Source organism: Melospiza georgiana, chromosome 16, assembly GCF_028018845.1.
Source record: "Melospiza georgiana isolate bMelGeo1 chromosome 16, bMelGeo1.pri, whole genome shotgun sequence".
In the NCBI taxonomy this organism is placed as follows: Eukaryota; Metazoa; Chordata; class Aves; order Passeriformes; family Passerellidae; genus Melospiza; species Melospiza georgiana.
This window is the reverse complement of record NC_080445.1, coordinates 559,790-575,649: the sequence shown is the minus strand read 5'-3', so window position 1 is coordinate 575,649 and position 15,860 is coordinate 559,790. Positions and strand designations below refer to the sequence as shown.

The following is a 15,860-nucleotide window of genomic DNA, read 5'->3' as shown; positions in this document are numbered from 1 at the left end:
GGGGCTGCGCGGGGTGCCCGGAGTAACGGGCCCGAGCGGGGCGGGCCCGGCCGGGCGGGTCCCGGGAGCGCTGCCCGAGCCCCCGGTGAGGAGCGCGGGGACCGCGAAGGGCGGGGCTGGGGGCGGGACCAGCGCCGGGACCGGGGGCGCGGCCGCGGGGGTGGGTCCCGGCCCCGCCCTCCCGGCCCCGCCCCGCGCCAGCACCGAAGATGGCGGCGCTGCGGCAGCGTCTGCCCGTCGCCAAGGTGGCGGCGCGGTCACGCGGCGGCGCGCCCCGCCCCGCCCGCTGCATGGCGGCGCCGTGAAGCGGCGGAGCCGCGGCCCGACCCGGCCCGGCGGGATGCGGCGGCCGCCGGGCTGAGCTCCGGGCCGAGCGCCGGGCGGGCCGAGCGCCGGGCGGGGATGCGCGCTGCGCCGCGCCGCCATGTCGCGGGTGAGCGGCCCCGGGCCGGCCGGCAGCGCCAAGGAGAAGCGCTCCTTCAGCAAGCGGCTTTTCCGCGGGAGGGCGGCGGGCGGCGGCGCGGGCTCGGCCCCGACCGCCGCCCCGGCCCCAGCGCCGTCCGGGCGGTCGCTCGGCGGGTTCATGAGCCGCGTGCTGAAGACCCTCTCCACGCTCTCGCACTACAGCAGCGAGCCCGAGACCCGCGGCGCGCTCGCCCCGCGCCTGCCCCCGCCGCAGGCGACGGGCGGCCTGGGCAGCTGCTTCCCGCCGGGCCCGCCGCGCAGCCCCGAGCCCCCGCCGCGCCCCGCCGGCGGCTCCGAGGCCGTGCCCGGCGTGGCGGGGCTGCGCAACCACGGCAACACCTGCTTCATGAACGCCATCCTGCAGTGCCTCAGCAACACCGAGCTCTTCGCCGAGTTCCTGGCGCTGGAGCAGTTCCGCGGCGGGCCGCCCCCCGCCGACGGGCCGCCGCCCGCGCCCGGAGAGGTCACGGAGCAGCTGGCGCAGCTGGTGCGGGCGCTCTGGACGCTCGAGTACACCCCGCAGCACAGCCGCGACTTCAAGGTGAGCCGGGGCCTCGTCCCGTCGAGGCGGGAGGAGCGAGCGCCAGGCCAGGCCGCCGGGAGCAGCCCCGGAGGGCCGGTGCCCGCGGTGCGGAGGCGGCGGGGCTCGGGGCTCAGCCGGTGCTGCCGTGGCTCACGACAGGTCCAAACGTGACACGACGGGTCACCATCGCACCGGCACCGCAGGCTGCCCCGGTCGCCAGCTGCGGAGGGTATCCTGCCGGCCCGAGCAGCCGCGCCGTGGGAAGAGCCCTCTGGCCCTGCTGTCTGTGTGCCAATGGCCCTGGAGTGCTGCTCCTGCTGCCAGCATCCTCCCCGGGCAGCGCACCCTGCCCAGGTGACAGCGCTGGGCACCCACGGCAGCGCCGTGGGGATGGGACCGGTGCTGCCGCCGTGCTCTTTGCTCATGGTGCTTGATGCTGGCTGATGGCTCTGGATGGTTTTTATCGGTGAAAATACCCATTTTACTGTTTCATTCCTCTACTGTGCTACTATCAGGGAAGTTGCAACTAACTGTTGTTTGTGAGTTGTGAGTATGAAAGGAAGGAGGCTGTTGAGAGGTGTGCCTTGAAGTCTGCTAACCAAGAACTCGTGAGTTGGGGCTGATTTAGGGGGCGTGTTTCAGGAGTACCTGCTTGTCCTCTCTTGCTCCGACTCGCTGGTGGTTGGTCCTGCAGTGTTGGTTCCATCCAACAGCCCCTGTCCTGCCCGGGCCTTGCGCCTGCCCCAGGAGCTGTTGGAGCACAGGGCTTGGTGCTTGTGCTGTGGTGTAAAAACTCCCTGCTGTGGCTTTGGATGAAATCAGGCACAACTGTTTTAAAACTGCCCTAGGCCTGCTTTGCCTCCTGGAACAGGGAGAAGTGTTATTCCTGGCACAGAAGACTCAGGCTGTGTTAGAGAGTCAGAGGGTGGGTGGTAGCCTCCACACCATGAACTTAGAGACACTCAGGGGAATGTCTCTACCACTTGTAGGGGTATTTTTCTTGCAGGGTGACTTGCAGAGGAGATGTTCAAATGCATGAAAGCAGTGAGAACATTGACACAGTCTTGGGCCCTCTGTGTGCAGTTCAGCTGGGGTGCACAGCAGGTAGAGACTGCGTCCCAAAGTCAGCTCTCCCTTGGCGCTGCTGGATGGTGGGATGTCCTAGAGGGTTCTCTGAGGTGGCAGTGGCCTTTGGCACCCTCAGTCATTTGCATGGCCAGCACCTCTTCCCTCTCTTCTCTTTGCTTCTCCTGTGCCTCTTGAGGCAGCTGCACCCACCTGTCCTGCAGGGAATAACCCTGGAGACCCTGGCTGTTTGCCTTCTCTCAGGATGCCTGGCACAAGGACCACGCGTGGCTCTGGTCTTTTCAGGAGAGGTTTTTATGGGAGAGCACTTGGAAAGCTGATCACTCTCTGAGTCCAGTCTTGGCAGCACCACGGGGCACTCACCTTGACCTGTCACTGCTCCTGAGGTGGTGTGGCAGGAGGACAAATTGTGGATTTCTCCTGAGTAATAGCAGGAAAAATGGTGAAAGCAGGATTGTCTTCTGGCAGTGGAGCTGATAGAAGGGGGAGCAGCTCTCTTTCTAGGCCAGGCTGTGGGAGCAGGGACACGAGTGGCAGCAGGAGGAAGACCATCATGGCCAGGGATTAAATTAGGGCCATGTTCCGCGGGTGCTGAGAGCAGAACTTTGCTGTTTGCAGGCGCTGCTGACGGTAAGGCAGCGCTGTTCTGCTAGGGATGGAGCTGGAGCCCATCCATCCCATACCTGCCAGGTCCCTGGAGGTTCTGAAAAGCCTCTTGCTGGAGGAATCTGGTCCCAGTCGATCCAGTTCAGCACTGCACGGTGCCAGCAGCCTGGGTCCTGCTGCAGGACTGTGTCATTGTGTCAAGTGCTGTTCCCTTACAGAGGTCAATTACTTCTAATATGAAATTAATGTTTCTAAAGACAGTTAAGTTGCTGAACCTACCATTAAACTTTTTCTCAACAGCAGATTTGCACAGATCATTTACAAATGTAAACAATGCGCTCAGATTGGAGAAAGGCAAAGATCAGTATTTTCATTCTGGAAACTGCTGCTTCTCCCCAAAACAAGGAAAACATCCCCCAGCTTGTTCTGCTTAGAGGGTGGAACATCCCTGCCTTGATGTAATTGTTTTTTAGGGTGTAAAGTGTTTTCGCAGAGTAATTTTGGGCTTTCCCTCCAACAGTAATAGCCACTGACAGTCATATTTATTTGATAGGCAAAAGGCTCTTTATTCAGCATGCTTTCAAATCCATGTGTTGTTTTGTTTGCTATTTTTCCTCTTTTGGCACCAAATGTAACAGGGCAAAAGCACTTGCTAATTCTTAAGTACTTCTCTGCAGCTACTAAATGTATTTTAGGACAAAGGATGATACTTATTTTTTTGCTCATTCTTATATCTGAAGGCTTCTATCTTGGAAGAGAGGAAATTATTTTCAAGGAAGCATGTCTTGGAGTCCTTGTGGACAAGGGCCTTTGAAGGGCTGGTTTTTAGCATACTTTTTACCCTCAGCTGGTTTTCCTTGGTAGTGTTTTCTCTCTTTTTAAGTTGGTCTTCAGGAAATAACCCAGGTCATGGGTCTCTGAATGATGCAGCTGCTGAAGCTAAGCAAAATGCAGTTTGAACAGCTGGATTGTGATAAATGGTTCATCTGTAGTTGCAGGTTGTTGAGGGGAGAGTCTGGCAGAGAGAGGGGAGGTTGGGGCTGCTGACAGAGCAGGGGAAAGGAGGCTGAGGTGGTAGGAAAGGTCCCCAAGGACCGGACTGAGAGGTGGAGCAGAAGGGTTTGGTTCCCGGGTGGGAACAGAACAGGAGCACCGTGGCAGAGCGCCATGGCAGTGGCTGGGTGTCTCTGCTGAGGGTGACTTTCCCACTGGTGCTGGGCTCCTTTGCTGTTTGCTTTAACAAGCCTTCTCTTCCGATTGCTCCGTGGGTTTTGTTTTCCTGCGCAAACAAAGCTGCTGCTTTCATAACAGGGGCCGATATTGCAGCTTGTGCTTCCTCTTTCCCCTTTGTGATGGGGTGACAATGGTGACAAACATCTATTGTATGAGCAGGGTTTTGGGGTTGTTTTCGTGCAGGGAGCTGTCCCGTGCTGCCTGCAGAGCTGCCGGCAGTGTCAGACCGGCAGCACAGAGTGCCCTTTGTGTTGGAGCCCTCCGAGGTGATGGTGGGGGTCGGCAGTGAGAAGGATTGTGATTTAAACTAATTGGGCTTGGAAAATTATGTTCTTATGCAAATCCTCTGCCTTCTGTGGAGTGTGGGCCTTCTGTGAATGATGAGGCTCTTACTGTCTTGAGACTTTCTCTGAGGCTCCGGGGCAGTTGGCCACTGAAGCATGCCCATGTTTAACAAGACCCTTTGCACGCCAGAGCTGGGATTGCATTTCTCATCCTACAAGAAGATGGTCTTGGCTGTGACCTGCTGCATGTTCAGCAAATACAGCACAGTCACCATAACTCATCTGGGTTGGATTGTCAGAATTGGATCCGAACCCAGAATGAATCCCTGTTGGTAGAGCAGGGATTATTGTGCCAGGTTAAAAGTGCTGCTTCCTTTTTTTTTAAATTTATTTTTAAACTTATGTTTGGTGTGGGATTTCCAGGTAGCTGTTTGAAACTCATTTCAAGGTGTTTCGGGAATGCATTTGGTGCAAATATATCACTTTGGGACAAGCAATATGTTGGGCACTTGTTTGGGAGTTAATCACTAACTCGTGAGTGATGAAGGAGCTCCTGGAGGTGTTGACATGGTCAGATCTTTGCCTCCTGCTGAAGGTGCAGTGAGAGCAGCTCTCATTGGGGCTGCTGGGGCAGTGTGGCTGTCAGGAGCCTTTGGTCCTGCTCACGGAGCTGTCAGCCCCAGGCCCTTCTGCTCCCCAGAGCCCTTGTGCCTTGCTAATGGGGCCAGTGATGTGTCAGATGTGATCTCCTGGATTGTATTTAATTGTCTTGCTCTCTGCCCAGCACAGGATCAGTTATTTTATTCTGGGTAGGATCAACTGCTTATTCCTAAGATATTTCTGCAGAGAGCAAACTGTCCTCCCTCTGCACAGAGGGATGGAAGAAAGGGACGTGAAAGAATAAATGTGAGACCCTTCACCCTTCCCTTCTGGTAGCGTGGCTGTGGTTCCTGGTGCTTCAGTTTCTGTGTTGCTCTAAAGAGGCTTTGAGTGGGTTAGGTAACGTGGGATGTTGAAGTGCTTGTTGCAGTTCAGTCCAGGTGCTTCCAGTGGTGGCATCAAACTGAGGAGATTTGTCCTAGGGCTGCTCTGGGAGTTGGAGTTGAAACACTTTCCTTAAAACAAAAAGCAAGTTACAAGTTTTCTGCATCATTTTTCTGATGGTTCTTGGCATCACAGGAATGTGTTTCACTGGGATCACAAAGGTCTGGCAGTCCTGCCACTTTACACCTTTTTTTTTTCAATGTTCATTATCAATAAGATGTAAGTCCATTATTGCATGTATGGTTTGTTTTGTTTTGCTTATTTTCTTGCCTGTTTTTCCTTACAATTGCTTTACTCTCTTTCTACACACATAAACCCCTTGGGAAGGGTTTCCTGCAGCAGATCTGGTTGCCTTAAGGCAGCTGTCTGACTTACCTGTGAAGTCAAAATGCTTTCTGGGGATTTCTGTGTTGTGCTTCAAACTTTGATCGGAGTGAGTGCAGCATGAGGCTGGGGAGCCGAGGCTGAGCAGCAGAATCCAGAGGTCGGATGTGGTTTGCTGAGGGGGTTCTGCTAGAGGGGCAGCAGAAATGGGCTGTGGGTGCTCCTTTCCAGAGCAGAGGCTTGGCTGAGGCAAGAGAAGAGACAGAAGAGACTCCAGTGTGGAACAGCATTCCTGCTCCACTGCCAGGTGCCCATGGGGGTTGGCAGGACCCTCTGTGAGGCTGGGGGAGAATGTACATCATTGCCCACATGTGTTTTTTGTCTTCTGAGCTTCCAGGTTTTATTTCCATGCTGCTTGTGCAAAATGACACATGGTGAAAGTATGAGAACTGTGTGGTGCCTGGCAGCCCACGGGAGCCGTGAGGGGGATGTGTGTTCCCAGGCAGTTTAATTGGATCTGTGCTGCCCTGTGCTTTGCACATGGCCACACTTCATTGGAGCGAGCCCATTCTCCCTGCCGTTTCAGCACAGCGCTGCTAATGAACTTGTTTGCATATGGCTGTGTCACTGAAGTGAGTGTTTGTTATAATGTGCAAGGGAAGGCTTCTCGGAGTGGCAATGATGGGATCCCCCCATCTCAGTATCTGTGTCCAGCTTGGGCCCTGCAGCAGAGCCTGGGGAGAGCAGGAGAGGTGCAGGTGTGCAGCTCCTTGGGCTCTGAGCCCAGCCTTCCCGTCTGCCCTCTGTGCCAGCATTTACTGATAGTCCTTTACCGGGCTGCTTCACGTTTGTGGCATTCTCCTGCTCCTCAATCCCTTATTCTTTTCAATCCCACCAGTTGCTCTACTAGTGTAGCAGGAGAACAAGTTCTTGCTGAGCAATGTGGGATTTCTGCTCTTGGTAAGGTGAATTCCCCTGGCAGGCAGCGCTGGCTCCTGGCAGTGCCTCCTGGCAGCGGGAGCTGCCCTCCTGGGAAGGGCCTGGAGAGGAGTGTGCCAGCTGGGCAGTGCAGCACACATCCTGCCTCTGTGTCTGTGCACACTCTGCACAGCATCATCTGGGCAAGCTTCACTCTCTCCCTACGGCTGAAGGAAGGTGCTTAATGAGGATTAACAGGCTTCAGCCTGGGAGCGTGAGAGTAGCTGCTGGCATGAGAGGTGTTAGGCAGGGGCAGGGCGATGATGCTTCTTGTCTGGGCTTGTTGAACGTGGTGGAGAATCCCTCTGGTGCTGCTGTGCTGCTCCCTGTAGTGCTCCTCATGGCTTTGCTTCCTGAACTATTCTCATTAGGGCTGTGCTTACTCCCCTCTGCCTTGCACAGGGCAGGACTGTGTGGGGACACGGGCTGCTGCCTCCAGAGCCTGGTGCCTCTGGCTGCCCAGAGGCCAGGGAGGAGAGCTTTGTCCTGCCCGGCCGCTGTGACAGACCTCCTGTCATCAAAGCTCCCTTTTCCCTGTGTGATGCCTGTGCTAAGGCCAAGTCCACAGGGATCTCCTCTGCCCCTGAATGAAGGAGCTCCCGTCCTGACCCCGGGGCCTGAACCACGCTGCTGGCTGGGTGCTGGTCTCCCCAGAAAAGAACATCTCCAGAGAGGGGGAAGAGCTGTCTGTGTGTGAGCAGAGAGGACAATTCAGGTAACTGGTTGTCTGCTGTAGAACTTACTCAAACACCAAACTGTGGTTGTGGGCTTGAACAAGAGAAATACCGTGCTTGAGCATAACTCACTGTTGGACAGAAGATAAAGAATGGCCTTTCTCTCCTGCTCATGTGTGTCATTGGGTCAGGTCTCTGCTGAGCTGACTTTGTATCTGCAAACGCTTCCACAGTTGCTTCCTAGCGGGGCCACACTGGAAAGTAGCAGCCTGGCATTTTTCCTCTCATTGTCTTTGTGATCTGGAACAATAATAGCAGCAAAGAAGAGGCCAGTAGTTCAGCTCTGTTTTGATCTATTTATTGCATCTATTTGGAGCAGTAGATGAATTATTATTAAACTTTCAGTGGCCTGGTAAAAATGATAATGTCTTTGCTATAGATCTGCTTCATGGACAGGCAGGGACTGATAAGGTTGTAGGGTGCTTGTATTAGGGGTACATAAGTAGGACTGATGGGAAATTTTGATTTTTCCCCTTATCTCTTTGGATGGAGCCACTTCACTCGGGGTGTCTGTGTCCCACTGCATGCACATCTGGTGGAATGGAGGATCGACCCACCTACGAGGCTCACAAGGGCTGAGCTGAGGATAGGGCTGGAGGTGCTGTGCATTGTGGAAGGTGTTGGGAGGCAGTGTCAGCGTCCATGCCCACTCCTGGTGCCTCACAGCTGAACCAGCCACACCAGAATTGTTCCAGAGTCATTCTTAACACCCTGCAATGCTGGACAGAAGCTGGTCAGATGTGCCAGCTCTGCTTACAGGAGAACCAGATTAGGGGCAGAGGATTAATGGCTCCTGGGGGTTGGTAAATGTGGTGGTTTTCATGTGTTTTTAGAGCATTTGCATCCTAACCCTGTGTCTGAATCCAGTTACAGTTGCTGTTGCATTACTGCAGGACCAGCAAAATTAGGTGTTGTCTTAAGTGATGAGCAAAAGAGGGGTGAAAGTTTAGGGTTATGGCAAGAGCCAGAAACCTTCTGCTGGGCTGCAAGGGCAGACTTGGAAAGTAAATATGGAGAGGTGCTGGCTGGCCAGTGCTCAGTGTTGAGGCTCTTGCTCATCTGTCTGCTTTGCCTTGTCAAACGTTCCTGGAGCTGTTCAGGAATGGCCAGTCTGGCTGCTGAGGGGCTGCAGTGCCCCATCCACAGCACAGGGCTGTGGGGATCCCCAGCTCCTGTACAGCCCTTCCTATTGCTGAGGGCTGTGGGCACCCCCATGCTGCTCTGCCTGCTGCCCTCAGCCCACCAGGGAGCAGGGAGGTGTGTGGGGCTGTGTTTGGTGCTGACCCATCAGGCTGGGGGCCTGCCCTATGGGAGTTCCTGGTATTTGTCTCAGTTGTTAAGTTGTTAATTTGAGTCGGCACCTCTGTCTCTCTCAGGTTTAATCACGTCCCTCAGCACTGACTGTTCTGTGTGTCCATTGTTCCCCCCACACCCTGCGTGTCTGGGGTTGCTGCCACAGCCCCTGACAGGGGCTGGGAGGGGACACACACACACAGCATTCCCTGGAGCAGCAGCCACAGGGGTTTCAGCAGTCACAGACCCACCGACAGGGGCTGGGAGGGCACACACACACAGGACATTCCCTGGAGCAGCAGCCACAGGGGTTTCAGCAGTCAGGGACCCTCTTGTAGCCCCTGACAGGGGCTAGGAGGGCACACACACACACACACAGGACATTCCCTGGAGCAGCAGCCACAGGGGTTTCAGCAGTCAGGGACCCTCTTGTAGCCCCTGACAGGGGCTGGGAGGGGACACACACACACAGGACATTCCCTGGAGCAGCAGCCACAGGGGTTTCAGCAGTCACAGACCCACTGACAGGGGCGGGAGGGCACACACACACACACACAGCATTCCCTGGAGCAGCAGCCACAGGGGTTTCAGCAGTCACAGTCCCACCGACAGGGGCTGGGAGGGGGCACACACACACAGCATTCCCTGGAGCAGCAGCCACAGGGGTTTCAGCAGTCACAGACCCACTGACAGGGGCTAGGAGGGCACACACACACAGCATTCCCTGGAGCAGCAGCCACAGGGGTTTCAGCAGTCAGGGACCCTCTGACAGGGGCTGGGAGGGGGCACACACACACAGGACATTCCCTGGAGCAGCAGCCACAGGGGTTTCAGCAGTCACAGACCCTCTTTTAGCCCCTGACAGGGGCTGGGAGGGCACACACACACACAGGACATTCCCTGGAGCAGCAGCCACAGGGGTTTCAGCAGTCAGGGACCCTCTTGTAGCCCCTGACAGGGGCTGGGAGGAGGGCACAGGGCATTCCCTAGAGCAACAGCCACACACCCACTTGTAGCAGCGCTGGCAGGAGCTGTTAGTGGTGCTGGGAACACGCTGCTGATGCTGGAGTGTTTGTTTAGCAGAGCCTCTCGTGAGGAAGTTGCATCTGATATTTTGTAGTGCTTCCTGAATCACTTCCAACATCTTGTGATGTGTCTCCACAGGCAGCTCTTTATCCTTAGTCCACTCAGGCTGCAGGAGTGCTGAGGAAAGCAGAGCAATTATCATGGAGATGCTGCTGAGCCGAGCAGTGGCACAGATACAGAGCAGGGCACGTCACTGCTGTGCATCCCTGTTCACTGTGCTTGGGATTGGTACAGCCTGGCTGCTCTCTGGGCACACTGCATCACCAGGGACACGCATCAGCAAAAGCCAGGGAGGCTCTGGACTGGACTGATGTGCCTCTGGGGAAGAGGCAATAACAAGTACTAGCCTGGATCCTGAAGTCCGTATGAGAACCCCGCCATGTCCCCTTTTCAGAGGTGCTGGGATCACACCAGTGTGGCACAGAGTGTTGGCCAGGGACCACTCCCATGGTTCAAGCTGTGTGCACATATTTTATGTGGGAGAGTGCTGGTCCCTGCACAGCAAGGGCAGTAAATCTGCTGTCAGAAGATCTGCACATATGTAATGAGAGCAGATTATTTCTGTTTCCCATTATTTTGCAGCCTTGAGACAGTGGACAGATTATAGAGCATAGAGGGTGTATGTTTACCAGTCCTTTCCTGCCTCTTTCATCACCACCCCCCTCTCTGGTGACTCCATTTTCAGAGGGATAAAGCGAGCAGCCCAACCTCATTTCTCGAATCTGTTGCCAACTCTGATTAGAGGAGTGGAGGAGCTCTGGCACGAGGCACATGTGCAGCCTGCTGGGCCTGGGCTCCTTCCCACCCATTCCTGCCCTGCAGGTGCTGCCTGGCCTCTGCCCTGCCACTGCCCCTCCTGAGGACCCTGCTCTGTCAGTCATAGTCCTGTGTGAACAGTTTTTCTCTGTTCACACAGGTGTGCCAAGGATGTAGGTGCAGCACAGCATGGGACAGGTGCTGCTCCAGCATTGGGAGCATTGGCTCTGGGGTGCCATGGTTCCTTGTGTCCAGGGAGAGCTGCACCTCCCTGGCCTGGATGGCAGTAGAAGATAGTGTTTAGGATGAGTGAGTTATGCATAGTGGAGTTCAGTCTTGGTACCCAGTGGAAAAAATTCCATGATGGCCTGTACTACTCCCGTGCTTGACACAATGCTGATGGGACGTAATTTTGCTCTACCTGCGTGATGATGATCAGACTGCAGAAGCATCTGTGATTTAGATGTCCTGGTCCTGGCTGAGTCCAGGAACTGTAGACCTAGATTAGCATTGATCACCTGCATCAAGGTTTTGGGAAAAGTGTGACCCCACCAAAACTGCAGTCAGCAAGACAGAGTGTGTGGGCATTAGGAGACTAACTTGTTGTTTTGCTTCAGCTGGAGCAAACAGAAGGTTTCATTAGGGCAGCAGTGTCGGGTGCTATGTGAGGCAGGGTAGGTGTGCTGGAGTGGCCCCAGCTGTGCATTGGCTGTTGCTGCAGGGTCTCTTCTCCCCACAGAACATCGTGTCCAAGAACGCGATGCAGTACCGCGGCAACGCCCAGCACGATGCCCAGGAGTTCCTGCTTTGGCTGCTCGACAGAGTCCACGAGGATCTCAACAATGTGGTGAATTCCGGTGGCATGCCTCCACTCAAGGTAAGGGATGCTGCTGGGGGACACTGTGGGAGGCTAACTCGCACCCAGGCTTTTCTGTTAAAGTAGTTCTCCCCATTGGCTTCTCAGCTTCAGTAGTTCAAGTGGAACAAAAGCTTGCATTAAAATAATGTTTGTTTCTGCCCTGGAATGTAACCAGCTGTTCCAGTAATCCCCGCTCCCTGGGGCAGTTGTGTTTGAGTGGCTCTGCAATAGCCAGGAGGGTTTACTGGGGGCTGCCAGACCCTGTCAGGTGTGAGCCCCATGCCCTTCCTGGGGTGCCCTGCCCACCTCACCTTCCTGCATGCCCACCCCTTGGAGCAGAGGGTGCTTGGTAGTTAAAAATGCTTGTGGCATTTTCCCAGTGATTTTGGCTAAGGAAAGTACAATCTGACTGGGGTTCTGGAGGCACCCTCTTGGTGCTCCCCCCACACCTGGGTGTGCCTCAAGGGTTTGTTCTCTCTTTTAGCCGCCGCTGGAGGATGATGTGCTGCTTGAGGGCCCAGCCTTTCCCATCAGTAGCACTTTTGTGCAGGAACTCTTTCAAGCCCAGTACAGGTATGGTATTCTGTAAATTTGTTGAATGTATGGGTGACCCCAGTATGATTCTAAACTGACACTGGCTCCCAGTACAGTTGGGACTGGTGTCACTCTGTTAACAGCTGCTTCTGAATTCCTGCTGAACTAAGACTTTGCTCTAGAGGAAAGAGAGATCTTTACTGCTTCAAAACTGGTATATTCTGTGTAAATCTGCAGTATGTCCCACTACGCCTGTTCCTGTGCATCCTGAGAGTGAGTCAGTGCATCATGGGCAAAGGCTCAGGAAAGCCTAGTGCTCTGGGGCTCACCCTGACTGTCAGAGGGAAGAGCCCATGGCAGGATCTAGAGGTGCCTGGGAGTTAGGGATCCCCAGTGTGTGCAGAGTGCTTGTCATCTGCACTTGGGAATTCTGAGTGAAGTTATCACTGTCCTTTCAGGGCTTTCCCTTGAGTTTCCCTTCTTTCTGACAAGTGAGCTTTCTAATTTAGAGCTATTGGAAGAGAACAGCTGAATCACCAGTGTTCCTTGATGACTTGTGCCTGTACTCCTGTAAGAATTAAATTGCTGGGCTTCCTCCCCAGTATTTGCCAACTTTTCCTTTGTAAAGGTAAAACCTTAAGCCTGGTCTAAGACACAAAGCCTTTGTCAGGTGCAGATTGATTCTGAATGAGAATGGAATCCTGGAGAATGAGAATGGAGTCTCGTCTGGAGCTTTCCCTGTGTAAGGGCTGTGTGCACCCCAGTGCTGGCTGTCTCTGTCCCTGTCCTGTAGCTTCACCTCTCCCCAAAGACAAACCCTTCCAGGTTTCCTGTGGTGGATATGGAATTTGATGGTTTATACATTGCCAGTGAGGTGTACTGTGCCCTGTTATCCATGTTGTCCCAGGTCCTCCCTGACGTGCCCTCACTGCCAGAAGCAGAGCAACACCTTCGACCCCTTCCTGTGCATCTCGCTGCCGATCCCTCTGCCGCACACCCGGTACGGAGCTGTCCCGAGCTCTCGGCTCTTTCCCCTGCCTGTCCTGCTCCTTCACCTGCTGCTGCAGGAGACAACGCCAACAACATTTCTGATAAGTCGTTAAAAAGATAGATAGGACCGTATGGAGATTAATGTTTTGCTGTTTAGGTCAAATGGAAAATTGAGGCTTTTACTTGAAAAGCCTATCCTTCCTATAGAATTAATTTTGGGAGAAAAAGTCTTGGCTTCACATAACCAAAATATTTTGCTATTCCCTTGATTTATAGCATTTTAAAATTAAAAAAGGGAAAAGGATGAAACACTTTGGTTTTTGAGAACAGCCTCACTGATCACTCCAATTTCAAAAATTGAAGTTAAAATCTTTCCTCCAAAATGTTTTGCTTTTTTGGAAGACAGCTGATGCAAATAAAGAAAAAACTTCAGGGGAGGAAAAAAATCCAGATAAAACATTCAAAGTGAAGATAGGGATGCACAGCAAAAGTACATGTGGTATAAACAAACTCCTTCACCTGGTGTTTGCATCCAGAAAACTTGTGTAGGTTCCAGAAGCAGTGGAACAGAGCAATGATAGGGCAGATGAAACATTGCTGTCACATTTGCTCTGGAAATCCCTGCTTCACCACTGGGTGGAGGCTGAGTGGGCTGTCCAGGGAAGGTGTCCCCTCCCTCTTCTCTCCCCAGTAGTGCTGCTGGCTGCTGTTGGAGGCAGGATCGAGGCAGCCTGTTCCCAGTAGCAGCTCTCCAAGTACTTCAGGGTGCTGTCTTATACTGACTGTGCCCAGCTTCCTTACTGGATCCCTGCTGGAAACCTGATTGCCTTCTGCTAGACAGTTTTGGTTTTAACTTTGTGGGCCCTTTTGAGATGTTCTGCTTGTGGGAGCAGGTAACACCAGGCCATATAGTAGGAAAGGAGTCTCTAATCAAACACCCTTGTCAGGCTGCGGCTGGGTGCAGCTGCAGTGGGGTGGATCCGGACAGTCAGGAGGGCCCTGTACCTGGGGGGCAGCCTGGGTGTGCCCAGGCCGGGCTGAGGCTGCTCGGGCAGTGCCCAGGGGTGCTGAGCCCAGCCTGGCAGTGCTGCCATGCTCTCCACAGGCCTCTCTACGTCACCGTGGTGTACCAGGGCAAGTGCTCGCACTGCATGCGCATCGGCGTGGCCGTGCCCATCTCCGGCACCGTGGCCAGGCTGCGCGAGGCCGTGTCCTCGGAAACCAAGATACCCACGGAGCAGGTAAGGGGCTGGGCTGCTCACCTGGGTGCCCTCCCTGCGATGGGAGGGAGAGGGGAGGCTTTGGTCCCTCGTTGGATGTATAGGAATTGGAATTGGCTGCCCATGCTTGAATAGGGAAGCGAGGTAGTGGTGGAAATCTGGATCATGCTCTTCCCTGTGCGTTGGCTGTTTGGATCCTAGTGATGTTGGAATAGAACTCAGTGCAGTGTGCAGACCTGCCTGACCCCATGGTGTGCATGCTGGCAGGGAGGCAACCACAGCAAATTCCTCTGTAGGAAGAGCTTCAGGAAAGCTGTTGAATTCCACCAAAACCTCTCCATATGTTGCTTTTACCTCAGCTTCTGATTTGTGGCTGTCCTTCTCCCTGTTCCTTGCTCCTGGCTGATGACAGGGTGTGTTGAGGAGTGCCATCCCTTAGCAGGAAAATCGCAGCTGAGAGATGGGGCACTGAGCTGGTGTGGGTGGTTTGATGGGCTCTGGTTTGCTCGTGGTGCCTGCAGATCGTGCTGACAGAGATGTACTACGATGGGTTCCATCGCTCCTTCTGCGACACCGACGACTTGGACACCATCCACGAGAGCGACTGCATTTTTGCCTTTGAGACCCCAGAGATCTTCAGGCCTGAGGGCATCCTCAGTCAGAGAGGTGAGTCAATAACTCTTAATGCCCACCTCGGGTGACTGGTGAGGGAGGTTTGTGTGGGAAAAGAATGAGTCCCACAAGCTGTTGATGTTCTGGTGTATTGATTTCAGCTCTGACTTTGTCCAGGCTCATTCCGGAAGATTTAATAGTGTTGTCAGCTGGGAGGTTATCAAGCAGTGCTGTACACTCCTTTCTGCCTCTTCTCGGGGCTGATGCTGCAGGCCAGGCTGGCTTAATGGGAAATCTCTTGTCAGGCTTAATTTAAAGGCCTGCTAGGGACCAGATGAAGCCACTGAAATTGTGTTATTTAAAATCAGATTGCTAGTGATGAATAAACAGTCTCAGGAATGAACAAACACTTTCTCTTTCCAAGCTCAAACTCCTCAGCCTCTGCATGGCCCCTCAGTGAAAGGGAATCATGGTATCCTGGGCAGGTGGAGTGTAATCAAAGGCAAATTTTATTATTGCAAGTAGCAAGTTGGGTTCTTGGCTCTTCAGTGTTTCTTGCGGGCAGTAAAAGCTGGAGTGCTTGTACAACCTGCTGTGAAAAATCAGATGGGGAGCACTTGCTGATAAACACTGTGAAAGGAAGTTGCTCTTTGAAGCCTTTGTCCAAGTGATGAAAATGCTCCTGATTCCACACTGACCTGCTCCTCTGTAGCCCAAGGAGGGCTTCTTGAGGGGGGCATCAGGGCACCAAAGGCAAATGACATAATGAAATGTTTCCTTTCTCTTAATTTTTCAGGAATACATGTGAACAATAACCTGAATAACTTGAAATGTGGCACTGAGCACTCCCGAACAATAGCTTACTCTCAAGGAATGGTGAAGTCTGGAAAACTGGAACAGTCCTCTCCTAAACTAGCAGCAAATGACAAGATTGTCTTGCTGGTGTGTAACAGAGCGTGCACTGGACAGCAGAGCAAAAGGTGACTGGCAGCAGCATGGCTGGAGTTACTTTTCTGGCTGCTTCCTAAACTGACCTGGATTTTATTGTCCTCTAGTACAGGCTCAGGTGAAGGAGCAGCATCAAGTGCTAAAGAACTTGTTGATCAAAAAGCATTAATGGTGCAGCAAAATATTTCTAATTTTGGTGAACTTCAAGTATTGCATTACTGCAAAGAAACAAATGCAGCCCAGTTGGGGGGATACACCATGTTTGTCTGGTTTGAGAGCAGCATG

General features: G+C 53.8%; 1 protein-coding gene across 4 annotated transcripts in view; it reads left to right on the top strand.

The window, feature by feature from the left end:
* Positions 1 to 424: 424 nt before the first annotated feature.
* Positions 425 to 15,860, top strand: part of USP31 (ubiquitin specific peptidase 31) — a 34,454-nt gene continuing 19,018 nt past the window's right edge. For all 4 annotated transcript variants that reach the window (XR_009115301.1, XR_009115302.1, XR_009115300.1 and 1 more), the window contains exons 1-7: positions 425 to 1,006; positions 11,152 to 11,289; positions 11,756 to 11,844; positions 12,713 to 12,805; positions 13,901 to 14,036; positions 14,537 to 14,681; positions 15,424 to 15,607. Coding sequence is in view for 1 of the 4 variants with exons in the window: in XM_058035364.1 (XP_057891347.1) it covers positions 425 to 1,006; positions 11,152 to 11,289; positions 11,756 to 11,844; positions 12,713 to 12,805; positions 13,901 to 14,036; positions 14,537 to 14,681; positions 15,424 to 15,607 (1,367 nt within the window). In the remaining 3 variants the exon portion in view is untranslated. The remainder of the gene's footprint in view (positions 1,007 to 11,151; positions 11,290 to 11,755; positions 11,845 to 12,712; positions 12,806 to 13,900; positions 14,037 to 14,536; positions 14,682 to 15,423; positions 15,608 to 15,860) is intronic.